This window comes from Aegilops tauschii, chromosome 7 (genome assembly GCF_002575655.3).
Source record: "Aegilops tauschii subsp. strangulata cultivar AL8/78 chromosome 7, Aet v6.0, whole genome shotgun sequence".
Lineage (NCBI taxonomy): Eukaryota > Viridiplantae > Streptophyta > Magnoliopsida > Poales > Poaceae > Aegilops > Aegilops tauschii.
The window spans coordinates 237,537,220-237,563,398 of record NC_053041.3 but is presented as its reverse complement, the minus strand read 5'-3'; the positions used below and the strand labels follow the sequence as shown (position 1 = coordinate 237,563,398).

Here is a 26,179-nt window from a genome sequence, read left to right as displayed (position 1 = left end):
ATCGCCTCCCATGAAAATGTTGTTGGCGCGCATAGAATTTGTCCTAGTATATCATAATTGAAAATGACATAGGATTCCAGGCACGAAGGTAAATCCCGCTGCATGTACAAGAAGATGTTCTAACATCAAAGGATCGTATTCTATTCATTTTTTTCTCCAGTACAAGATGCAAAGATACTACCTTGTTCAAGCCTCCAGTCGGTGGCTGCTTGGCTATCTTGGAACGGAAGCTGGTTGGAAGGAGGAGAGTGGTTGGGTAAAGTGGCCACGTTCGGATCTATACTTGCACTGGCTGTCCATTCTTAACCAAAAGATTCACCGGTGGAGGTGGTTATTGTAGTACTAATTGGTTGCTTTTTAATTAATGCTGCACATGCAAAAGTGAGCCTAAACAGAAACAACATGTAGGGCGAGGCTTAGCTAGGCTCAGATCCAAAACTTGGCTGAGCTAGTCCCCAAAAGGGAGAACAATTAGTTAAGTTAGTTAGTAGTGATGGTATCTTCCTACAAATTCAGTCTGCCGAAATTGTACAGTGAGGATGGCTAAGTATGATGCACTAGCAGCTGAAATACTATAAAAAATGTTCATGTGGCACCCAGCATTCAGCACTCTCCTGACTGGGTCCCGAACTTGAGATGTCAGCTTCTGATCTACTAGTAGCGGATAATTGCAGCAGACTTAGAGATAATATAAGAGCAGAGTAGACAGCTTAAATTAAACGACGCTGTATAAGTACTGTACTAGGCGATCAGATATCCAATTACTCTGCACAGCACAGATCAGGCTACGGCGAACCGGCAGCAGATTTGTCGTGCCGCCCAGATTGCGTTGCGTTGCGTGCTGCGCTCGTCTGTCAGAGAATGTAGGGGACAGCGCGCAAGAACAGAGGCCAATGACCATAGATATATATACTCCTGCGCTGTACAACGTTTTTACTGCCTCGCCCGGTACGTACGTGCGTACTCCTGCGTGGTACGCAGGTCAGGCGCACGCCTTAACCCCTTTTTTTTTCTTGCTCCATCTGTTGCAGAGTACGTACCGGGCTGCGGTTTTACTGCGGTTAAAACGCGCCATTCGTGCAGGCGTCCGGGCAGTGCAAAAGTCAATGTGTTCGCAGGAATCCTAGGTTGTGATTAATTAGTTAGCCGGTATACTTGCCCATTGGACCTGGCCGCTCTGAGATTTATCGCATGTCTTAACTAGGATTAGTGCTCAGCCAGAACAGATGAAGCGGACATGTAGTACATAATACAGTTGGCGGTTCATTATTAGTAGGAGGCACGTAGTCTCTTATTTTCTTCATGGTCTCGTCACCTAATCTAATCCTGATAGGTCGATCCGTTAGGACCAGTCGGTGTGCTCGATCAAGCCCCAATTGCCGCTTCAAATTACTACATTCTGACAAATTCATCCCTACTCCCAGCAGATAGTGTTGTGCACTTGTACAGATTTGTTTCTTGCAGCGAAGAGGAATATGAATCGCATTTTAATCGAAGTTTTTAGCGTCCATTATCCGCCATGATCGCAGGCTGCTGGTGAGGCTGGCAGGCAGGCAGGCAGCTCATGATTGCAGCAGGAACCGAGACGGGGTTCAGATTCCCCGGTTGCTTGCTTGGCTCGGCCTCCTTTCTTCGCTTCACCGCGTCCTCCCCACCCACTTCCGCTTTGACGATCCCCGGCACATGCGCCTGTCTCCGCACAGCACGAATCCCTCCACCTCCCTCCCCTGCTTCTCTTGGCCTGGCCATGGCATTGGCCGACACAGTGCCAGCCATGGCCGTGATGTGCATGCCACTGCATTGCCCAGCCTAAGTACCGACGTACGGCTACGCATCCTGTACACCCGCCTGCTCTCTCTCTCTCTCTCTCTCTCTCTCTCTCTCTCTCTCTCTCTCTCTCTCTCTCTCTCTCTCTCTCTCTCTCTCTCTCTCTCTCTCTCTCTCTCTCTCTCTCCCCCTATTCCTGAGGGGTGGCAGGAGCATGCGTTCTGTAACTGCAAAACGTAACAGCCAGCCCATGTGATGTGAGTGAGTCAAGACAGGAAACTTTCTTTCAGCCTCCGCTTCTTTCTCCCTCCCACTTACTCAGTCAGGATCCATCCATGGCTCCTCCAACACGCAACGCACCGCCCCTTCCTTCCGCTTTCCTTCTCCCATGGATCTCAACACCTCCATGCACAACAATCCCAACCGACGCCCGGTTAACTGAACAACACCAGATTTGCAGCACTGAAACTGACCAATGCCGTACAGTTGCTGCCATCAACGGCAAACAGGTAGCTGCAGCTGGGGATTTTTTTTTTTGGCAGGGAAAACCTATGTCATGTAGTTCTCATGAATAGAAGATTCTCTGCTGCAAATCTTCCTCTTCACTCTCACCAGTGTTGTGCTGGGACAAAACAACCAAAAGTACATCCCAACCCATCCCATCCACCTGAACAATTTTCTTCTGCTCGCCGCTGCATACATGCTACACATTCCTACTTCTCCCTTCGTGGATGCACCAAGAATTCGAAGGGAAAAAAAATCATTTTTTCTTCTCCACACAATGGGCAGTTCAATCAACAGGTTAAAGCCATTAACTAGAGCGAATTCAGTTAAATTGATCAAAATCTTTCTTTGTTCTTCAGGCCCAGAGGAGTTAATTGGCACCACCGAAAGTGTCTGCCGTCTGTCAGACTGGCAACATGTGTAAAATTCGATACGGCAGGCACAAGAATCGAAGAGATTTAAACGAAAAAACGGAAAGAACATCACTTCAGAAGATTTTTCAGAACCGTTAGCTGTAAAATAGTCGGTAACTAACAGGAAATTCTCTTACAACTCCTGTTCTTTTCCCCAATCATCATCCCTATATTATATAAAATCGCAACCTTTTTCAATTCTAGTACAATTTCTCCTTCACACAAACCCACTAAAAATCAGAATGACAGAGAGAAAAAAGGCAAAATAACGCGTTAATTATTTGCACTAGAGATTATACTATATCATGGCCGTGGGAACCAAGAAGCCACCGCAAGAAAGAGAAAGAAAGAAAGAAAGAAGAGGAACGCAGCGCAAGAACTCCAAGAATTCGCCGATAAATGAACAATTGCACCATGGAGCCCATAAATTATGGCCGGCCGGGGCTACAGCGCCGATCCATGGCCCCACGCGGCCCCGCACCTCGGGCGGAAGGCGACCAGGCATGGCGGAGCACGGATCCGCTTCTTGGGCGGCAGGGACATGAAGACGGCGGAGAGGTCGCGCGGGACGTCGAAGAAGCGCAGCGGCCGCTTCGGGGATGGCCTCGTCCCGGCCAAAGCCACGGGCTTCCTCGGCGCGCCGGGGCACTCGGTCGGCGGCCGGAGCTTGCTCTCCTCCGAAGTCGGTGTCCTGGGCTCCTCCTCCTCCCCCTCCTCGTCCGCCACCGCAGCCGGCGTCCGGGATTCCGCCACCACCTCTTCCTCCGCCGCCACGGGCGCCGGCAGGGGCTCGCCTTCCGGCAGCGTCGTCGTCGAGGCCGATGCGTGGTCAGGCGCAGGATCGGCCGCCGCCGCCCTCGTCCTGATCGGCGGCAGCGCCGGCAGGACGTCGGCCGCGGGTGTAGAGGTCATCCCTTGGCGCGGTAAATTGCGGGAGATGGTTGGGTGCGGGAGAGGAGAAGAGGCCGGCGGGTGGAAACTTAGGTTGGGGAAGGGGAGGAGAGATCAAGGAAGGAGGAGGGAGAGCGAATAGGATCCCAAGGCTGTAGCGCCAAGGCTGTTAAATAGTCGCCCGGAGAGAGAAAGAGATAAACGGCTTTGGGTGGGGTAAGTTGAATTAAATCCTTCGCCTTTTGGGCGTTGGCCTGCCTTTTTCCTGCAAAAACTGAAGAAAATGTGAGATTAATTGGTTTTAATTACCCACCGTCGGATCAGGCGTTGTCTTTCTTTTCTTGAGCTGGAGACGTTGCCTTTCGGTGTTCCAGATATCACTTGGATACAGGGCTCTTTATTTTATTTATTTAAGTATTCTTTATTTAAATAAAAGGGGCATTTGTCTACTTTGAATAGATTTTTTTAGTTGCCTGGATTGTTTGCAAATCTCTTTCTGAAACTTGTGGATTATCAGATGAAGGATAATATACATGCAACTAGTTTTTTTGTAAACTTCGTCCACCTAAATTTGTACGTTATTTCGACCAAAGTTATAAATTTCAGAATGTAAGTTCTGTACTCGCAAAAAGTAAATAGGCTTGTAGTTTATGAATGGAGTGAGGTGTGTCCCAATAAAGCCAACATCAGTTTGATGGATGGCAAGAGCTCCTACACGAGAGAAATTTTGTCTTTAGATGCGACAGGAATTAAGATTACATGCACATTGTGCTATATAATATATGTTCCTATTTGGGTATTGGCGCGGTCGGCTAACCGCAATTTTGGCCATTAACTTGTATCACAACATGCCTGAAAACTGAAATACTTTCAGACAAATTCAGATGCATGATATATTCAAGTATTTAATTCAATACCCGCAAAAAAGTATTTAATTAAGTATTTGTAAAGACAATGGCAGAAAAGTACTCCCTCCGTCCCAAAATTCTTGTCTTAAATTTGTCTAAATACGAATGTATCAAGTCACATTTTAGTATTAGATACATCCGTATCTAGACAAATCTAAGACAAGAATTTTGGGACAGAGGGAGTATTTAATTTTCGGTCGGAAGGAAAACTTCCCAACTGTAACCCCTCCACTAAAAAAAACCTGTAATCCCTGACAATCGATTGATACATATACAGATACATGTGTACTCCTAGACACTACATCGGGTTCTACCAGTACTAGTTATTTTCCCATCGAGGCATGGACTTTGCCAAACCCTCGTGCGTAGCATCTTGGCGCGAAGGGAACCGGTGCCCAGAACACAATTGTGGTGAACCCAATGATTTGAAGCTACTAGTAGAGAAAAAGGAAACATGCATACTGGATGGGAGCAAGCAAGGCATGTATGTAGGGAAGGCAATGATGGCGTGAGCAAGTAATGAGAATAAACACTTCGGGAGGAGATCCAGACCATGCATTGCATGCACGCGCAACGCAAGGCAAATGTACGACCGATTCCATTGCCGCCCACCTCCGGCTGGCCTCCGGGAGAGGTGGAAATGAGTGCGGCAAGGACAGGACGCATCCATCGACCGACAGCTCGGGAGATGACAGCAGTTGGTTGCAGGAAATGGCAGGGTAAATGACCCATTTATTTTGAGTTGTAATTGCGCCATTTCCTCCTCTTTTAAGGTATGGAGTGAAATGACATTGCACCCGTGCAAGGGCATGCTTGTAATATCTTCTTGCCTAATTTGTGCGGTCACTAGTCTGTATCGTGCTCACCTCTCCCCCCCGAGGTGGCGGCGCCGCGCCGCCCCTGGGGAGTCCCCGTCCACACCGCCCTCAGCCCTCCCCCTCCATCGCCTCCCACTACCGCCGCCGTCGTTGAGGACGCTGCGGGGCGAAGCCCCCGTGGTGAGGCGGCGGCGGCGGCGCAGTCCTCGGCCGGCGGTAACGCGTGGGGCAGCGGCGTTCATCTCTCTCCTCCTCCAACGGCAGTGCGTAGCGGGTTGGCGGTGGCCAGGAGATCTCCGGCGGCCGTTTGACGGTTGAGATTTTGGCTGCGATGAGATCTGATCTGGGCCCGAGGGGTTTAGATCGAAATCCACCGTGGCTGCGCCTCATCTCGACAACGGCAAGAGGAGATCCCCCCTGGGTAATTTTCGCGGCACGAGGACGTCTGGGTCACTTGGCCCGGGCATGGTGGTGGTGGCTGTCTTCTCCACCGAAGGTGGTTGGCCAGGCTGGTAGTGACGGATCTAGGATCCCACTATTAGCACCGGCGGCGAGTTGGGGAGACATAGACGCCGGTGAAAACCGAGCCGACTCCGCTCATGGCGGGCGATGGCGGCGTCTACGTCGTTACCTTGGTGAAGGCATCGTCAAGCAACTATCGTCAACCTGCTCGTGCCGCTCCGGGAGAAATCCTAAAATCACCGGATCGGACGATGGCGGCGCTGCGGTGTCGTGTTCCCTATTGGGTGCATCGTTTGTGGAGCGGCGCCGGATGGAAGAGGCGTGAGGTGGTGTGGCGTGCCTTCTCTCGCGTCGACGACGGCGGGCCTCGGCGGCATGGAGCAGCGGGGTCTCGCCGGTGGGCGTGTGATGATGGACGAGCACAGGATGGTGGCGTTGTCTGGCGTCATGGTGGCCTCGACGGCAGCTAGACCGGGCAAGGTAGATGCAGCATTACATTACTAAAGATGCATTGGTGGCATGTGGCTGCGGCGGCCTCATACCCGGTAGGCGTGTTGGTTGAGGGGTGCGCTGGACTGGTGGGTGCCCCATATCCGACACGCGACCTGGTTGGGACCTCAGGTCTTAGATGTTAGGTTTGGCTGCAAGGTCTGTTCGGTATTAGGCTCAGACTATCAGCATCCCTACATCAACTGGATAGGAGTAGCGACAGATGTTGCCTAGACGGTGGCTTTAGGCTTACTGTTGTATGACTTTATAAGGTCTTGTATGAATAATTAATAAAATGGGGGCATGCATCGTCCAAATGCAGAGGTCGGGGGTCCTCCTTCTTTAAAAAAAAACTAGTCGGTATCGTGCTAAGGTGTGGGTGGATGGAGATGGAGTAGCACCTCTCACTCTTATTACATTTTTGTGTGGGCTGCCTACAACTAGGTGGATTGTTGATTGTCGCAGCGGAAATGTATGTAGATTCCAACTGATTGGGGGTGTAGGGTTTGCGTGGACGCCAACGCAGAAATAATGCGGCAGCACGAGCAAACCCGCTGGTCCTTGATCTTGACATGTATTTTTTTTTGAACTTATCTTGACATGTAGTATGTTTTGGATCCTCGGTGCTGAGCTGTTGGGTTGGTTGGACGGAAGAAATACTACGGCTTGCTGAAATTCAACGCCAGCATTTACAATTGGCAAATGAAACTGGAAAAAAGGGCAGCAGTACTCCCTCCGTCTAGGTGTGTAAGTCATGTTAGGTTGCGCACCATGATCAAGGTGGAGGGAAAAACGAGAGAACTTAATGTTTTTTGCTAATTAATAACATTGCATGCAATGAACTAACCACTGCATGTCGAGTTTGGTGGTCTCAAGTCATTTAAACATGCATGGCCCACATCTTTTATTGGATGATATGTCACGAAACAAGAAACGAGATAAGAGTTAATGTATCGTGCCTAAGTGTTTTGGGATTATTTGATTTTCGTAAGATGACTTACACACCTAGACGAAGGGAATACGATCGATCGGTTTAGAAGCGGTTTTCAGCTGACCAATGCTGATATTTCTTTTTTTTCTTTGCAAAGGAAGGGAGTGAGGGTCGTGCATGGACTGTCGAGAAAGGGAAATGCCCTCCAATTGTGATGAAACTACAGGGAGTGGCATTGGCTTGGATGAGAAGGGAAAGCTAAAGAGAGGGAGGGAAGAAGGACCAGATCTCGCGGCTTCCACCCGGGCCCACCGCAGGCCCAAGCTGGTGGCTGGCAGCAACAAAAAGGCTGATGATCCCACATGGGCCCTGCTGGCTTCCAAGGGTTTACTCGTAAGTATTATTATTTAGCCTCTTTCTAATCCACAGTGCTAGTATACATTTGATTAGTCACCCTTTTGCTTTGGACAACCTTTTGCATTCATTGGTTCATCAATACACAACTATGGTGTCTGAATTACTATGGTTTTTGACTCTATTGATTAGCTCATCAGTTACCACTGCTAGCTAGCTAACGCATGCTTGAACCCATTACTGAATGCCCTCAAAATATAGCGGAGCATAAGTGAAATCGCAGACCATGCATGTAAATTTCATTATGTGATAATTATGTCTTCCCAATTCCGGATGGCTTTAAGTTGTGGTATTCCCACTCTCAATAGCAGCTGTACGTGTCTGTGTTGACAATTTTTTAGGAGAATTCGATACTTTAATTCTGTAGCGCGCCATGCATGCAAATGCAATACCCCACTTGTTTCTTGTTTATATGGTTTGCTTGCAATCATACGTTTGGTTCGTTGTCAATCAAGATCACATGTACCATGATATGGATCTGCACTTTGTGAACGTGCCTAGTCAATTTCGCATCCAAGATATATATTATAATAGTATGGGAGATTAGTGTGTATGTAGTGTATGAGCTGATCACAATGAATTGTTAACGAATAAAAGTGGTGTGTGACAATCCCATTCTCGTGGATATCTTTTGTGGGCCACGTGTATGCGTTGTAATCATGGCCATGGGATTGGGCCGCCATGCAAATAATCTAGTGCTCCCTCTGTTTCTAAATATTTGTCTTTTTAGAGATTTTAAATGAACTACCACATATGAATGTATATAGACATATTTTATAGTGTAGATTCATTTTTTTTCCGTATTTAGTTACTTGTTGAAACCTTTAAAAAGACAAATATTTAAGAACTGAGGGAGTAGTACTGTTTAAAAAAAATGATTAATCTAGTACTGTTGGTGTACTTGTCTTCCCATACAAGCAAGGATCCAATGTTTAATAGCAAGCAAACTTGAATACTCTGGAAACGGTTTGTGCACTGCAAATATGATCTGCTTATTTGGGGTAAGATTTAAAAATTAGCTTGTCCGACGAAGATGAATTTTTTTATCTCGCGTACACTGCATGGGACACTACTGTGCCGTGTTACACTGGCGAATAGACACATCAAAATTTCGCCCAATTGCCCAGCATGTTCGAATGGGCCAGAGCATACCAAGCACATGTTGTTTATGTGCCATAAGGCAAAAAAAAAGTGTGGGAAAATTTGAGGATGTTTGGAGTAGTTAAAAAAGCTCGTGTTGTGTTGGAATATTAGGCAAGCTCATGATTAATTCCAGTAAATAATTCATAACTAGAAGAGATACTAGCATGCAATAATCTAGCAAACTAGAAGAACAGCAAGACATGCATAACAGCAGCAAACACGTAACAATAGCTGTAGAAACAGACATGAACAGAGGGTGTTGGACGTACTGATCGTTAGCTATTATGGGTGCAACAGTGTTGATGACGATGTTGGCGACGATCTGCTGCTGACGGCGATGAATACGACGATGAGTAGCACCGCCCGACTTCGACGGAAGACGACCCATGATGACGAATTTGAGCAGTCGCGCACAACGCTTCCCAAAAACCTAATTCGTCCTCTCCCGGTGCAGGATCGCAAAGACGAACGGTTCCGGAGACCTGCTCTCCCACGCGCCGATGCACGCCGGCGTTTGGGATGGAGTAGACTACGATGGCGGCGCAAGTTGTGAGATGAGGCAAAACCCTAGGTGTTTTTCGGTGTGTCTCTGGCCGCAGCCCGTAGCTGTATATATATTAGGACCAGAGGCGGTATTGTGTCGCGACCACAATCCCAAACCGACTCGGTTTCTAATTCGTATACTTCCCGGACAAGTAATCAAAAACTTGTCTGCCAAGACATAAAAATAAAACGGCAAAAGGAAGCTGAGCTCCTGCAAGGAAACGGACCGGATTTCGGCGGACCATTCACGCGCATGTCGCATGTACGCCTCGCCTCGCCTCGCCACGCCACGGCCCGGCCAGGCGAGGCGAGCGTGCGCGCGCGTGTGGTTTTCCCTTTCTCTTCTCACACACCACTTAGAGTGGTGGAGAGAACCCACTATATAAAGAGGTCCAACTCTTCTTCAACTTCCGGGGTGGGACTAAACTTAGCACCATCACTTGCCATTTTACACATGGGCTTTGAGATTTCAGAAATTGCTATGGGCCTAGCCCATTAATTCTAACAATCCCCCACCAGATCTCAAATACCCATTTAGAGATTTGCCTTCTCTCATCACTTGTTTAATATACCAGTGTTTCAGCAGAGACTGTTAAGTTGAACTTCTGCCTAGAACTTTAAGCTACATCCATTCACAACTTGACAATGGACTATGCCTTGAATTGCTAGTTTTGTGTGAACAGGTTTCACTCAAAGTCTTAACCAGTACCTGACCGCCAGTAGGCTACCCCGCGGTTTGGAGCTTATACGTCATACTCCCTGGTCTCTTCGTGAGCTTACTAGAGATCACCCAAATCTCATAGACTGCGACGTTTACAGTCAGAACTCATATAGGTATGTTCTTTCAAGACTGCTCTGTAGGGCAGCATCTTTGCTAATTATAGCCAATAGAACCACATTAAGGCATGTTGCCAACCTGCTTTACAGATCTGAGCCTTACAGCTCTGAGAGTTTTGCATCTTCACTTGGAGACGATCATAAGTTATTACTCTCCTCAGTTAACCAATAGCTTGTTCTTCCCAGATCCTAATTCACGGGGTCTCCGATCACAAAGGTTGGGTTACTACTATGGTGTAACATCTATGGGTCTCATACCCATCTCCCTCGATGCAATATCTATCACATTTCGTGATAGTCCCTTTGTAAAGGGATCTGCCAGGTTTTTGTCTGTTTGTATATACGTAACAGTTATTACTCCAGAGTTTCTCAACTTCCTGACAGACTTCAAACATCTTTTCACGTGTCTTGATGACTTTGCATTATCTTTAGAATTGTTCACTTTAGCGATGACCGTTTGGTTATCACAATTCATAAGAATAGCCGGTACAGGTTTTTCAACAACCGGCAAGTCCATCAAGAGCTCACGCAGTCATTCTGCCTCAACAGTAGCTGTGTCCAAAGCAGTTAATTCTGCTTCCATAGTTGACCTCGTCAATATGGTTTCCTTGCAAGACCTCCATGACACTGCGCCACCACCATGAGTAAATACATACCCACTTGTTGCGTAAAGTACATCAACATCGGAGATCCAATTTGAATCACTATATCCTTCTAGCACAGCAGGATGCCCTGAATAAGTAATTCCGTAACTCATAGTACCTCTCAGATAGCGCAAGACCCTTTCTAGTGCATGCCAATGATCATCACCCGGGTTGGACATGAACCTACTCAGTTTGCTCACAGCAAAAGAGATATCTGGTCTTGTAGCGCTACCTAAGTACATGAGTGAACCGACAATTTGAGAGTATCTTAATTGATCTCTCGTTTCTTTCTTGTTCTTTCTGAGTGTCACGCTGGGATCATAAGGTGTTGGAGAAGGCTTGCTATCCATAAAACCGAATCGGTTCAAGACCTTCTCAACATAGTGAGATTGCGTTAATGTAATTCCACTCTCATCCTTAATAAGTTTGATGTTTAGAATTACATCGGCTTCTCCCAGATCTTTCATGTCAAAACTTTTTGATAGAAAAGACTTGACCTCATTAATTGCATTAATGTTTGTACCAAAGATCAGTATGTCGTCCACATACAAACATAATATGACACTATTGCCCCCACCATGGCGATAGTAAACACACCTATCAGCCTCGTTAATGACAAATCCTGCCGAAGTCAGAGTTCTTTCAAACTTCTCATGCCATTGCTTAGGTGCCTGTTTCAGACCATACAAAGATTTTAACAACTTGCACACCTTTCTCTCTTCACCCTTAACCACAAACCCGTCAGGCTGATCCATATAAATCTCCTCTTCCAACTCTCCATTGAGAAAAGCTATCTTTACATCCATTTGATGAATGATAAGACCATAAGAGGCAGCCAAGGAAAGTAACACTCGAATGGTGGTCATTCTAGCAACGGGTGAATAGGTGTCAAAGTAATCTTCGCCTTCTTTCTGAGTGTAGCCCTTGGCCACTAGCCGCGCCTTGTACTTATCAATAGTACCATCAGGCTTTAGCTTCTTTTTGAACACCCACTTACAGCCCACAGGTTTACAACCATATGGTCTATCAGTTAGTTCCCAAGTTCCATTAGAAAGAATTGAGTCCATCTCATTATGAACAGCTTCTTTCCAATCATCTACATCCGGAGATGCATATGCTTCTGCAATCGTCTTGGGTGTGTCGTCCACAAGGTATACAATGAAATCATCACCAAAGGATTTTGCAATCCTTTGTCTCTTGTTCCTTCTAGGAATTTCATTGTTATCCTTCTCAAGGACTTCCTCATGTGATTGTTCGAAATATTCATCAGTTGTACTAGATTCAGGAATTATCTCAGAAGAAAATCTAGCAATGCTATGCATATCTTTCATATGAAATATGTTCTCAAAAAATGTTGCATCACGAGATTCCATTATAGTATCAACATGCATATCAGGTACTTCAGATTTTACCACTAAAAACCTATAAGCAATGCTCCGTTGAGCATACCCTAGAAAGACACAATCCACTGTCTTTGGTCCAAGTTTGCGTTTCTTAGGAATAGGAATATTGAACTTTGCCAAACATCCCCAAGTGCGCAAATAAGAAAGTGATGGTTTTCTCCCAACCCACTCTTCGTAAGGGGTTTTCTCCTTATTATTGTTGGGAACTCTATTCAGGACATGACATGAAGTCAATAGAGCCTCACCCCACCATGCCTTAGATAAACCAGCAGTGTCTAACATGGCATTCACCAAGTCAGTCAATGTGCGGTTTTTCCTCTCGGCCACTCCATTTGATTGAGGTGAATAGGGAGGCGTCCTCTCATGAATAATACCATGTTCCTCACAAAATTCATCAAAAACTTTTGGAAAATACTCTCCACCACGATCGGACCTAAGACGCTTGATCTTTCTCTCTAGTTGATTTTCAACTTCAGCTTTATAGATTTTAAAGTAGTCTAATGCTTCATCTTTAGTTTGCAACAAATAAACATAGCAAAATCTAGTCGCATCATCAATCAAAGTCATGAAATATCTCTTTCCACCTTTTGTCAACACACCATTCATCTCACAAAGATCAGAATGTATGAGTTCTAGAGGTGCCAAGTTTCTCTCCTTGGCAGCCTTATGAGGCTTTCGAGGTTGCTTAGATTGCACACAACTATGGCACTTAGAACCTTTGGCAACTGTGAAGTTCGGAATTAAACTCATGCTGGATAGCCGAGACATTAAACCAAAGTTAATATGACATAAACGAGAGTGCCAAATACTTGCATCATCAATAACACTAGCACAAATTTGGTTTATTGACTTATTGCAGAAATCTGAAAGAGAAAAGCGGAACAAGCCTCCGCACTCATAGCCTTTTCCTATAAATTGTCCAAATCTTGACACGATTACTTTATTGGACTCTAAAACTACCTTAAATCCATCTCGACATAGAAGGGAGCCGCTAACTAGATTCTTGTTCATAGTAGGGACATGCTGCACGTTCCTTAGTTGCACGATCTTTCCCGAAGTAAACTTCAGATCCACCGTGCCAATGCCACGAACAGAAGCATGTGACCCATTCCCCATTAGGACGGAAGAATCCCTTGCGACCTGATAAGAAGTAAACAGGGAGATGTCAGCACACACATGAACGTTAGCACCCGAATCAATCCACCACAAAGATGATTGAAATACTGAAAGCACAATAGGTAAATTACCATACCCATCAGTATTGCTAGCGGTCACCATGTTGACAGTCTTGGAGCTTGTTTTCCCTCTGCGGTCTGCACGTTCAGGGCATTCCTTGGAAAAGTGTCCAGGCTTCCCACAGGCGTAGCACTCTAGCTCAGCCTTGTTGAACTTCTTCTTCTTGAAGGTAGTAGTCTTGGTAGGTTTGTTGAAAACAGGTTTGTTCTTCCCTTTGTTCTTGTTCTGTGGGTACCTCTGCAACATGTTAGCAGTAGGCTGAACCTCACCTCCTTTTTCAGTAGTATCTTTAGCCCGAGCTTTTTCTTCAACATCAAGAGATGCAATCAGATTTTCAACTGATATCTCCTGTCTCTTATGCTTCAGAGTTGTGGCGAAATTCCTCCATGAAGGAGGCAACTTTGCAATCATGCACCCAACCACGAATTTGTCGGGTAGAACACATTTAAGGAGTTCAAGTTCCTTCACAATGCACTGTATCTCATGAGCTTGTTCAACCACAGAACGGTTATTCACCATCTTGTAGTCATGAAAACTCTCCATGATGTACAGTTCACTGCCTGCATCTGTTGCACCGAATTTTGCATTCAGTGCATCCCACAGAATCTTTCCGTCATTTATGTGCATGTACACATCACACAGACGGTCAGCAAGAACACTCAGAATGCATCCCACAAACATAGTATTGGCTTCCTGGAATTTTCTCCGATCTTCGTCGGTCATTCCCTCTGGAGCACCAACACTAGCGTGGAAAACTTTCAGAGCAGTAAGCCAGAGCGTGGTCTTCACCTGCCACCTCTTAAAGTGCACACCGGTAAACTTATCCGGCCTCAGTGCATCAGCGAATCCAGCCATAGTTAACTCAGGAAATTGCCTATAATTAGGTTTTTGGATTGTTGGAATATTAGGCAAGCTCATGATTAATTCCAGTAATAATTCATGACTAGAAGAGATACTAGCATGCAATAATCTAGCAAACTAGAAGAACAGCAAGACATGCATAACAGCAGCAAACACGTAACAATAGCTGTAGAAACAGACATGAACAGAGGGTGTTGGACGTACTGATCGTTAGCTATTATGGGTGCAACAGTGTTGATGACGATGTTGGCGACGATCTGCTGCTGACGGCGATGAATACGACGATGAGTAGCACCGCCCGACTTGGACGGAAGACGACCCGTGATGACGAATTTGAGCAGTCGCGCACAGCGCTTCCCAAAAACCTAATTCGTCCTCTCCCGGTGCAGGATCGCAAAGACGAACGGTTCCGGAGACCTGCTCTCCCACGCGCCGATGCACGCCGGCGTTTGGGATGGAGTAGACTACGATGGCGGCGCAAGTTGTGAGATGAGGCAAAACCCTAGGTGTTTTTCAGTGTGTCTCTGGCCGCAGCCCGTAGCTGTATATATATTAGGACCAGAGGCGGTATTGTGTCGCGACCACAATCCCAAACCGACTCGGTTTCTAATTCGTATACTTCCCGGACAAGTAATCAAAAACTTGTCTGCCAAGACATAAAAATAAAACGGCAAAAGGAAGCTGAGCTCCTGCAAGGAGACGGACCGAATTTCGGCGGACCATTCACGCGCATGTCGCATGTACGCGCCGCCTCGCCTCGCCTCGCCTCGGCCCGGCCCGGCAAGGCGAGGCGAGCGAGCGCGCGCGTGTGGTTTTCCCTTTCTTTTCTCACACACCACTTAGAGTGGTGGAGAGAACCCACTATATAAAGAGGTCCAACTCTTCTTCAACTTCCGGGGTGGGACTAAACTTAGCACCACCACTTGCCATTTTACACATGGGCTTTGAGATTTCAGAAATTGCTATGGGCCTAGCCCATTAATTCTAACATGTTGTTGATCGTGCAGGGGAGGTAGTCCTCGAATCATTACTCCTCATGCCAGATCAAGAATTTTCTATATCGGGTTCACAAAACGCTAGAGAGCTCATTGCTATAACCGCGTGGTATTTATGGTGGAATAGACGTAAACTGGTACATGAGGGAAAGTCTTAGGAGGCATATCAAACCTCGATGGGAATTCATGGTATAACGGCAAATTTTGTAGCCCATTCCACTAATGCAAATAGGAAGATTTGAGGGTGGAGTAGACCTCCGATGGGCTTTCACTAGTACAAAACAGGGCTTTCGTCACAGGGCAATATTCATATTAGTCCCGGTTCAGTCACGAACCGGGACTAATGTGAGCATTGGTCCCGGTTCGTGCGGCTAAGGCATTAGTCACGGTTCACCTGGGCCCTTTAGTCCCGGTTGGTGCCACGAACCGGGACTAAAGGGTGCGATGCCCATTAGTACCGGTTGGTGGCACCAACCGGGACTAAAGGTTAGTCCTTTAGTCCCGGTTGGTGCCACCAACCGGTACTAATGGGCTTTGAGGCATTAGTACCGGTTCATGGCACGAACCGGTACTAAAGGGCCCATCAAACTCTACCCCCCCCCCCCCCCCCCCCCGTGGACCGCCTTTTCAGTTTTAGAAAAAACAAAAGAAAATGATGGAAATGTCAAAAAAATAAAATAAAATAAGTTTCCCATGTGATATGTGGTCTAGTTGTTGGGAAAATTAACAAATATGAATTTCGACTTTATTTGCAAAATCTCTCTGGAATTTCTTAAAATGGGCATAACTTTTGCATACGAACTCGGATGAAAAAGTTTTTTATATGAAAAATCATCTACTCGAAAGGGAACCCCGTTAAACATTTTCAAAATCCTCAAAAACCTAATAGAAAAAAAGATACGGGGCTTTTAAGATCTGGAGAGGCAAAAAAATTCAAAAAATTTCAAATTATGGTCAAACTAATTATTCTAGAATATTAGTGTTACTAAATAATTATTTCAGTTTTTTTGAATTTTGGTCAAATCTGGTCAAACTGTGGTCAAACAGTGGTCAAACAATGGTCAAACTAATTATTCCAGAAATATTAATGTTACTATATAATTATTGTTTTTTAAAACAATAGTTTCAAACTCAAACAGTGAAATGTGTCACTTCATGCTCAAGCTAAATTCCTGAGGGTTAATAGAATTGACATCTTACTATTGTCAGGAAAACAACATATGCAGACTTGGAAACGAGGGAGAATAGAACCCGGAAGTTAAGCGTGCTCAGGCTGGAGTAGTGAGAGGATGGGTGACCGTCCGGAAAGTTAGATGATTTGGAATGATGAGGGTGATTAGAGATTAGAGGATAAATTGAGCAGTGATGAGGGGTGGAGATTAGAGATTAGAGGTTAAAATAATTCAGAAATTTGAAAATTAAAAAAAAATTAAAAAAATTCACAAAAATAAATTTCAAAAAAATATCATAAAATTTCCTTTAGTCCCGGTTGGTAACACCAACCGGGACTCCAACCGGGACTAAAGGTGGAGCTCCAGGCTGCGTCCACGTGGACGGCCTTTAGTCCCGGTTCGTGTAAGAACCGGGACTAAAGGGGGGAGGCATTAGTAACGACCCTTTAGTCCCGGTTCAAAAACCGGGACTAAAGGCCCTTACCAACCGGGACTAAAGCCCCCTTTTCTACTAGTGTTTGTTAAATTGAATGTGGATGTTGCCTTCGATCATGATCTGCTAAAGGGCACATCGGAGGCTGTCCTCAGGAATGGCAAAGGAACTTTTATTGTAGGTGGAAATTGGAAGATTGATTGTTGCGTTGATGCCCTGACAGCGAAAGCGTTAGCACTTAGGTTTGGCTTATTGCTAGCACAGAAGGCGGGTTGCAATCATCTTGTTATCAACTCTCACAACATGGAAGTCATTGACACAATGAAGAACGGAGGACATTCTGCAGGAGCGGCAGTGGCAAATTTTTTATGATTGTTTTTTTATGGCTTGTGATTTTCCTCTTGCTAGCTTTGAACATTGTAATAGGGAAGCGAACAAGATAGCGCATGAGTTTGCTCGACTAGCAAAATGTTCCGTGATGAGGGATTGGATCGAGGAGCCTATGAGAAATATTGTATGTCTTCTTATAGACGATGTAACCATTACTAGCGTGGGCTGCCTGACTGTAGCGATTGCAGCCTCTGGTTTCCGGGGCCTCGGAAGGCTCCCGGTTAATTACTCCCGTGGGTTACTCCGTGGGATACCTTCGATTAAGCTGTGTGATCGTCTTCGTCATCTTTGCTTTTGTGTTCTCCATGCATGATGATGGTGGTTTGTGGGCGGCGGCAAAGCCCGTTTCCTCGTCGTACACGCGCAGCTCAAAACGTGGCTTTGTGCTAGCCATGTCCATCCTCGCCGTCGCACCTCGTCGGTCTTGGCGGCGTTGATGTAGTTGATGTTGAAATTGCATGGGTCCTGCTCGGCTCGGACTTCTTGACAATCAAATGGCCTCGTCGGATTATGCGAGGGGTATGCCTCGCGGGAGTAAACTGTTTAGGAGACCGACATTGGTGTAAAACCGTCGCACGCTCACATTGGCATGGCCGGTGTGGTTGGCGCCTCGTCTCGGCTGGACGCCGAGTATTCAACGGTCCGCCATGACAAAGGGCGTTGCCTCACAGGGCCGTGGAAAGGTGGCGTCGTAGAGGCCACGTCGCCTTGAGCTGGTGCTACGCCAAAGAGTGGTCTGTACACCGGCGACGCCATGGACATGTACGCCCAAGAACATGTCCACCGTGATGGGTGCACCTCACCTGATTGGATGCAAGTCTATGGCAGTCCACTTTATTAGGGGACATCGCCTGATGAACTTGTGGAGAGACGATCGCAGTGGTTGCGTTGCCTTGCCTCAGCTGGACGCCGTATTGGTTGGTCTGCAAGACAAAGGCGCCTCTTAACAGGGTCGGCGAAGGGTGGCGTCGTCGAGGACGCGTCGCCTTGGCAGGTGCTATGCCAAAGTCCTGTACCTTGCTGACCTGTTCGCCATGGGTCTGTCTCGGGCTATGTCGTCACGAGCTCCGGTTTCGCCACACCAATGACCCCTCACCAACGACGCAACTCATCGCCGGATCTTCGGGATCGTCGGCAACGCGATCCCGCTGCCGTCGTCGCCGTGAACATGTTTTCTTCTTCTCTGCATCTACGACGCCTCCGGCCCGGCACCCCTACAAGTGGCTCGCGGCAGCGTCACTCAGTGCGCGCCTTGCGAGTCGACACCGTCGGCCGTCGGCCCGTCACTGAGCTCGGGACGTAGCCAGCGCCACCGCCGGCATGGGACGCGTCCGCTCGAGCTCCTCGACGCTGCACCCTAGGCGCGTCTCCTCTTGGCCGCGTCCGCTGCGTGCAGTCACGTCCTGGGTGTTTTTCTCCTTCCCTCGCTGTGCGTTCACCTCACGCGGCGGCCGCCGCCACGATTCGCTCGCGAGCTATGCGTGCTGCCGCCGGACATGGCCATGGTACGTGTCTTCACCAACGAGCGTGCCACCGCCGCGGGCATGTCTTCATGATCTTCCTGATGCTGCTGTCACCGGCGCGGCTTCCCTCGATGCGTACCTCTCTCCCGCGAAACCTGATAAAACAATGAAACAAAACAAAATACGTACCCTGGGAACAAGAGAAAGATGAGGGCGTGCTAGCCAGCTGATGATGCCTCCAGCTGCAAACGCCTCCTCATGTCTGGCTATCATCATCGATGATTGCTCCTGCTTGGGGTCAGAGGGCGCGGTTGTCACAGCCGACGTGCCGGCTATGCATGTGCCATCTCGCCGGCCGTCGTTTCTCGTCATCTGATCGGCCACGGGGCTGCCATCTGCACCTGCATGCATGGGCCATGCAATACTTGAATCAATCGGCCCATGTACTAATTAAGCACACATATAATAAGCTACGTGAAAGTTAAATGGTTGGGCTAGCTAAATGACCGGTCAATAGCCCATTAACCCTCACTTTTGATCAAGGGCACTCCTTGCTCCATGCGTTAAAAATGTATGTATATCATATCATCTGGGCACATTATCGTTAAGACAACTCTTTTTCTAGAATTATATATTCTCATTATCTTCGTACTATATATAGTACAAAAACTCGTCGAACACAATGAACTTTTCAAAACTTCACGGGAAAATGTTACAACCGAAAAAACTTGTGGTGCATACGCGGGTAGCACCCTGCGTGTAGAAAAAAAATTCCGATCGAGTAGCAAATCACAGTCGACCGGTCAGACCAGATAGTCAGATTGAATTTTGATTCACGATCGATCATCAGTCGACGTAGACGCCGCAGGTCTCTCTGATCTCGCCTTGGGTGCCAGTGAGAACGCCAGCCCTGCCCATGTTGATCATAGCGACGGCAAAGTCAGCGAAGAAGGTGTCGAGAGAGGAGGCGTTGTTCATGAGCGCGACGTAGGCGCCGGTGAGGCTGTCCTCCAGCAGCGCGGCATCGGAGCGCAGCACCGCCCGGTGATTGTACACGGACTCGTAGTATCCCAGGTCGAACTTGTCCACCGTCACATCGTCCATGGGCACCACGCTCGCCATCTTCTCCGTTGGGCACTTGGTCGTCAGCGTCTTCCCGTACGCCGGCTCCAGCGAGGGGTCCTGGTCGCCGGCTCCAGTGAAGTTGTAGAGCCGCTTGGAGAAGGACGAGCAGTGCGTCACTCCAATCGTGTGCGCCGCTGCATCCATCCATGTATTGTATGACATGTTCAGTCAGGTCATCGGAGACAAAGAACAGCGCGATCGAGTTATGAATGATTGTTTCGTACCGGAGAGGACGACCATGTCCTTCATGGTGAGGTTCTTGACGGCGAAGTACTGGGTGAGCACGGTGACGTTGCCATCGGCCGGTGGCAGGTTGGTGAGGGCCTCCTCCAACATGGAGACGTTCCCGTCGCGGCGCCCGGTCTCCACCTCGTAGTGTGGCCCAGCGCTCTGCGCCACGACAGCTTATGATGAGCAGAGCAATTTCATAATCCATGGAGTACTAGTAACAGCAAGGAGTACGCTACGTACAAAATTGACGGCGTCGCGCGCGGCCATGGCCATGATGTCGGCGCAGGAGACGACGAGGGGGCATGCTTTCTCCACCACCTTCTTGATAGCCTCGATGGCCTCGTAGCCGCGCACGGTGAGGTTGGGGTCGGCGTGCTTCTCAGCGGTGCCGTTGTGGGAGTTGAGCATGAGGGAAGCGTCGCAGCCCCGGACGAAGCAGTCGTGGAAGTGGAGGCGGAGGAGGCCGGCGCGGAGGGTGGAGTCGTCGGCGAAGATGGCCTCAAGCTCGGTGCGCACGAGCTCCTCCACGCCCGGGCACGTCGTGTTGTAGTAACCATACTGCAAATCGGCCTGCGCAAAGCTGGCCAGGAGGCTCGCCGCCGCGACCAAGATCAAGAACGTGGCGGAAGCCATGGCAGAGGACTCGATGAACCAATGTACGCACGGTCTGATCGTGCAAGGAAGAGGGAATGGATGGATGGATGGATGAAGATCCTGGTCGATCGTGGCTGCATTTATATGGCGATCGAAGATGTAATATGGATGTTTGAGTTGACCTTGCAGAGGACAGTTCGTGCTCGCCATGACCGTCGACAAACATAGCAAACATGCCATGCGTGCGGACCATTACCAGGGCAGCTCGATCGTCTCTGTCATTATAAGGGGAATATATTCGAGCTAGGGGGGATGAATTGGATTATTTAGGACTACTTGACTAATTAAACTTATAAATGAGCTGCTAATTATGTGCTTTGCGGCGCTGGATACTGTCCGTTTCGTTTGTTCTTGTATGTTTGCCGATTAAATGGACTAGTCAACATTTTGTTTTGACACTAAACAGCCCGGCGAATTCCTTGCTTGATAGTAATAACTACTGTAGATGGGTAGGCGCGCTTTGCCACGCCCGATAATACCAGGCTAGTAGCTTTCAGTCGGCTAACACACGTTAATCAATTATACTTTTGTGCTACTTTAACGGCAAGCGTATGAATCTGTCCGCTGATACAATGGTAAAGCTTAAAAAAAATTTGTGCTAAATAAAAAACTATATTGATATCCTGAACCATAACCGCTCAAGCGGTGTAAATTAAATAAGTTAAAAGTTCCACTACAGGGAACATGTCCTAGAAGCAGAAGTGCATTACAGACATTAGTAGACAGAATCATATACGCAAAGTTTAACATTGGACTCCCCATGAAATCGTACAAAAATAATAAATTTAAAAACTTGAAATCAGACACAGCGATACACCTTAAAAAGACAGATACAAGACAGAAGTTCGACTATGAGTCTCCATAAGATTTCTCTCACTTCATTTGAACAACACAATTCTTCTCATAAATTTCTTCAGATATGCACAGGCGCTTCATTCACACTGAGTTGGCATATTCTTCTTCATTTCGTATTACCTTGTCTGCTAACAAAATATATGCTCAGCTTACAAAACAACAAAATGGAGCTGTGTATAGTACTTTAATGAAACACAGCGGTTTGAAGATAATATTGGACTCCACAGGGCCAAAGAAGAGCAGACACTTTAAGATCATATCCATGTAGGAACATGCAAATGCAAATTGCAGGAGACGTAACATATTATTCAGCAGTTTAACATTTACCACATGTATTTCTTTTACAACTCACAAACGTAAAGCTCATGAAAATACACCTGAAATCAGTGGATGGATATTTAGTTATATGCACACCTCCCAAAGGTACTCGCAGCAGGGCGGATGGCATTAACATTGTCTTAGTCCATGACATTTAGCAATAATGAATGCTTAACCGACATGCTGAAAAAGTGTGGAAGGATAAAGAGATGGAGCAGTGGAAGAAAGCAAGATGCGTCTAGACTGACAATTGTAGAGGAAGGTATATATCAGAAGATAAATAAGTCCATGAACCAAGCATACACAGCTTTGTTAGACTATACATAGAAACAATCTTGTAGTAAATTTACTTAGCCGCAAGAGTAGTAAGATTATTCCTAACACTCATAAGCTTATATGCATTAATACCTGAGCACCTAAGCAGTTTCGTCAGTTCAAGCTTCCAGAACAAAATTACACAACAAGATTTGGCCTCTAATTCAGTAGACTAAGAAAAAAAAGACATTTCCAATTCTTCAATCTGATGTCGAATCGTTATCCTATAGTGAAAATACAAAGCAGAGAAACCAAATTGGTGATTACATGATTTGCTGGTAGCCAAATCTGAGATCTGAGGCTTCATTTACAATCAGTCCCATTTTATGAAAAACTAAGGAAATAATACAAAAGAGATGCTGACAGACCTAAGTTGAGAAATAATGATTTTATGCTTTTGTAGGTTGTCATTAAGAAAGAGGTCGGGGCATTACCAAATTTCAGATAGTGATATGTAGCCTCATGCCTGATTTTCTGTATAGTGAATAATCAATTCTAGCACCAGATATCTTCTTATCCCAGAAATTCCTTATCAAAAGAGTACAAAATTATCCAAGCACTCTTTTGAAGTAAAACATCCTGGGGAAATTATCTAATGAAAAAAAGATGCAGTTGCCCATTTCTTAATAGTCAAGAGACAATAGCTATTATCAACTGCTCATAAGAATTTATGTCACAGAGTTATACTCCCTCCGTCCCATAATATAAGAGCGTTTTTCACACTACACTAGTTTAAAAAACGCTCTTATATTATGGGACGGAGGGAGTATTATATAACAGACTCCAACTCAAACATTTGTCATGGAATTCCAAAACCGGCGAAGGCAACTGTACTATATTAGCAAACAGCAACTGCAAAATCGATGAACCAGACAGCATAGCTGCTCCATCCCAGGTGCAGAAGAATAAGAAGTACATTTCTTCAAGAGCACAACGGGGATCCTAAACAGCATAGCCAGTGAATTACCTACATCTCCAAAGAGATACACTTACTGATGTCAGATAGTGCTAAACTCAGTAAACTCTGAAGAAGATGTCCATGGCTACAAATTAGTTAGTGGGTCCCCCCTCTTCAGTAGTGTAGCACTCACAATTTTAACTGGTGGAAGCGATATGCAATACGAACCGCAACTTCCCAGCCCCATTTCTCTAGCACAGCTCCCGACCGGGCGCGGATTCTCTGCCTTGACGAAGCAAAGGCACTGAGGAACAGTGCCTCTACCTTAGTTGGAGAGCCGTTGGATAAAAAACCAAGCATCCAGATCGGACGAAGCACTGTGGCATGCGAACTATTCACGTGGTTCTGTTTAGATCACTGTTTAACGGGTACTATTCAGGTACTGTTCGGTGGCCCTGTTGGATCAGATCTGGGCGGCCCATTCTTAATCCAACGGCTGAAAAGACTGGGAAAGGTAGCGGCACTGTTCCTCTCTGCCTTCGCTTCGGCATGGTAGAGAATCCACAGCCCTCCCGACCACAGCACGCGGCGAGGCCACGGTCCTAATGATACCAACCTCTGGAGAGACACGGGCAGTCCTCTTGATTCTTTTTCCCTATGCTCAGACATCTTGGATGTATGCAAGAGGCGCACAACAGAAAGGTACGGATAGATTAGAACCCAAAGAAATAGTACATCAAAAGAGCATGAAACAGTTCCTTTTAACTGTGCATGCAAAGCAAAAGCCGGAGTGAGGCCAACTCCACCGCGCGATCTCAAACGGACGTCCGTTTTGTCCGGTTTCTGTTCGTTTGGGTAAGGCAATGGGGTCGCGTCCGGGCTTGTCCTCGGATGCGGTGGCCGTGCGCCCAGCGCGCGGACGCATCCCGACCGCATCCTGTCCGCGTACTTTTTGTATGCAAGCCCTTAAACTTTTTTTATCATTCATTCTTGATACATGGGAATATATCACCAAATTTTGACTAGAAAAACAAGCCCAAAGAAAACAAGAACCACAAGAATAAATTTTAGAAGATATCCAACTTTCATAACTGCTCCTGTAAGTTGAATTAGTGCCCTCTCGATGCATTCATTGTTGATCTGTGGAGGAGCCGCCTCCATCTTGCGGGGTTCTTTCTTCTTCTTCGAGCCTAAAGAAGTAGATGTCGCTTCCTCGCATCTAGTCTCGTGTCTAGCCTCTAATCTAGCAACAAGTGCACTTGTCTCATCTACAGCCTCTATGCTAGCTAAAAGTGCACGAACATATACTAAATTGCGCTCTATCAATATATCGATGTACTCTTCTTCCCAATACTAAAACTTGCATCCATTCTACACAACAAAATTTGAAGTTAGCAGAACTAGTCAAATCTAGAGCACAAACCGAAGCTAAAAAAAGCGCATACCCCATCGTTTAAGCACTTGATGAACACCCAACCAGGATGTTCCGGCGTTGTAGACACGCGGCGCACGACCTTCTTTACGCAGTGGTCGCACTTAATGAGCGGCAACGGTGCGCCGACGAGCTTTTGGGCTAGCACCGAGCCCGGCCGACCGCCATTCGTGTATCTGCCGGCGGACCACCGACGGTGTAGATCCGAGCGGCTAGAGGAGGAGCCACTACCTGCATTGCCATGGCCTTCCGGCCCGGTGTCCGGCCAGTCCATGGCGTGGTGCGGCCTCCCAAAGCCGGGCGAGCTCAAGACCGACCGGATCCGGTCCAAATCCGGCCGGCGGGTGCGCAAAATAGGTGGCCGTGGTTGGGTAGCTAGGGGGCGCTGAGTGGGAGGGGCGGGGCGAGCGCGCGTCCGAGCCGCACAACTACAATGGCAGCGGCGGCGGCGGCGGCGAGGAAAGAGTCGGGAAGGATGGAGAAGAATGAAGGGCGTGTGGCCGGAGGGAGGGAGAGGGGCGGATAGAAAAAGGCGCCCCTGTGCCACCAACTGGCGGGCCAGGGAAGGACACGCAGCCCAAAAGTGACGCACACTTGGACCGGGATGGGTCGAAAGCGGACTCAAAACGGACAAAAGTCCATTTACGCCCGCGCGCTGGGTTGTCTGGTTCGTCCGTTTTACCCCAAACGGACACGCGGACAGGATGGTCGCGCGGTGGAGTTGGCCTGAGAGGACGGGCCTCCGCCGAGTCGCCCCGCGCTGCACCTTCGCTCGCCTCCACCCTGCCTTGGGCTCGGCCTCCACGGCGGCGACGCCGTCCTCGTGCTCCTCTCGGCAACCTGATCTTCCTCCTGCCCGTGCTCCTTAGTGTCCTCGCGGTGGGCTGCGTGATGATCGATGCAGCGGTCGTGTGCGGTGCTGGCCACCCTTCTCACCACCTCTGGTGCAGGGTAGCAGCGATGCTTGATTGGGTAGCGGAGCAGCGGGGCGTGACTCCGCCGTGGACCTGTGGAGGAAGAGGAGCGGCGGCCCGGCAAGGGCGGAAGTGGGCAGCGGCGACGCATGGAAGGAAGAGGGGCGACCGCGGCAGCACCTGGGGTGGGGATGTGAGAGAGGAGGCCGCCGTCTCGCCTACCATTGTGAGGATTTGGTCATAGGGGATTTTTTAGAGAGATGAAACAATGACGCACGCGCCACGCGTTACCAGTGGATGGGCCCTACAGCCGGACGCGCACACAAGCGACACGGATTCACAGCGACGAACCGACGAAGCGTGACCTGCAAACTACACACTTACAAAGAGGGCCCATCCGACAACCCACACTCATCGATCAGCCAGAAGGCTGCCCATCAAGGGAGCTTAGAAATCTTTAAAAAAAATCAAGGGAGCTTAGTGTTTTAGGAGATTTCTAATTAACAGTGAAGACTAGTGTTGATCTGTGGGGCCAGTCTAGATCATGCCATGAGTAATGGCCAGTAACCGGCAAGTGTGTCAGGGGTGTTACAAGTTGGTATCACAGCCAACCCTCGCAGTTACATAGATGTTTGCGGGTCAGGTGCGCGGTCATGTTGTGCATGACGTTTGTGGCCTATCGTGGCACACGACACGTGCTTGACGTATGCCTCATCTTTC

General features: G+C 47.6%; 2 protein-coding genes across 2 annotated transcripts; both read right to left on the bottom strand.

Moving 5' to 3' along the window:
• Positions 1–2,829: 2,829 nt before the first annotated feature.
• LOC109787490 (uncharacterized) lies at positions 2,830–3,739 on the bottom strand. Its single transcript, XM_020346037.4, has one exon. The coding sequence runs from the start codon at positions 3,594–3,596 to the stop codon at positions 3,129–3,131; it is 468 nt and encodes a 155-aa protein (XP_020201626.1). The 5' UTR covers positions 3,597–3,739; the 3' UTR covers positions 2,830–3,128.
• Positions 3,740–19,301: 15,562 nt separating this feature from the next.
• Positions 19,302–20,839, bottom strand: LOC109787483 (peroxidase 1). Its single transcript, XM_020346029.4, has 3 exons — positions 20,314–20,839; positions 20,067–20,232; positions 19,302–19,976 (listed from the first exon to the last, which is right to left on the bottom strand). The coding sequence occupies exons 1-3, from the start codon at positions 20,704–20,706 to the stop codon at positions 19,564–19,566; spliced, it is 972 nt and encodes a 323-aa protein (XP_020201618.1). The 5' UTR covers positions 20,707–20,839; the 3' UTR covers positions 19,302–19,563.
• Positions 20,840–26,179: the final 5,340 nt, after the last annotated feature.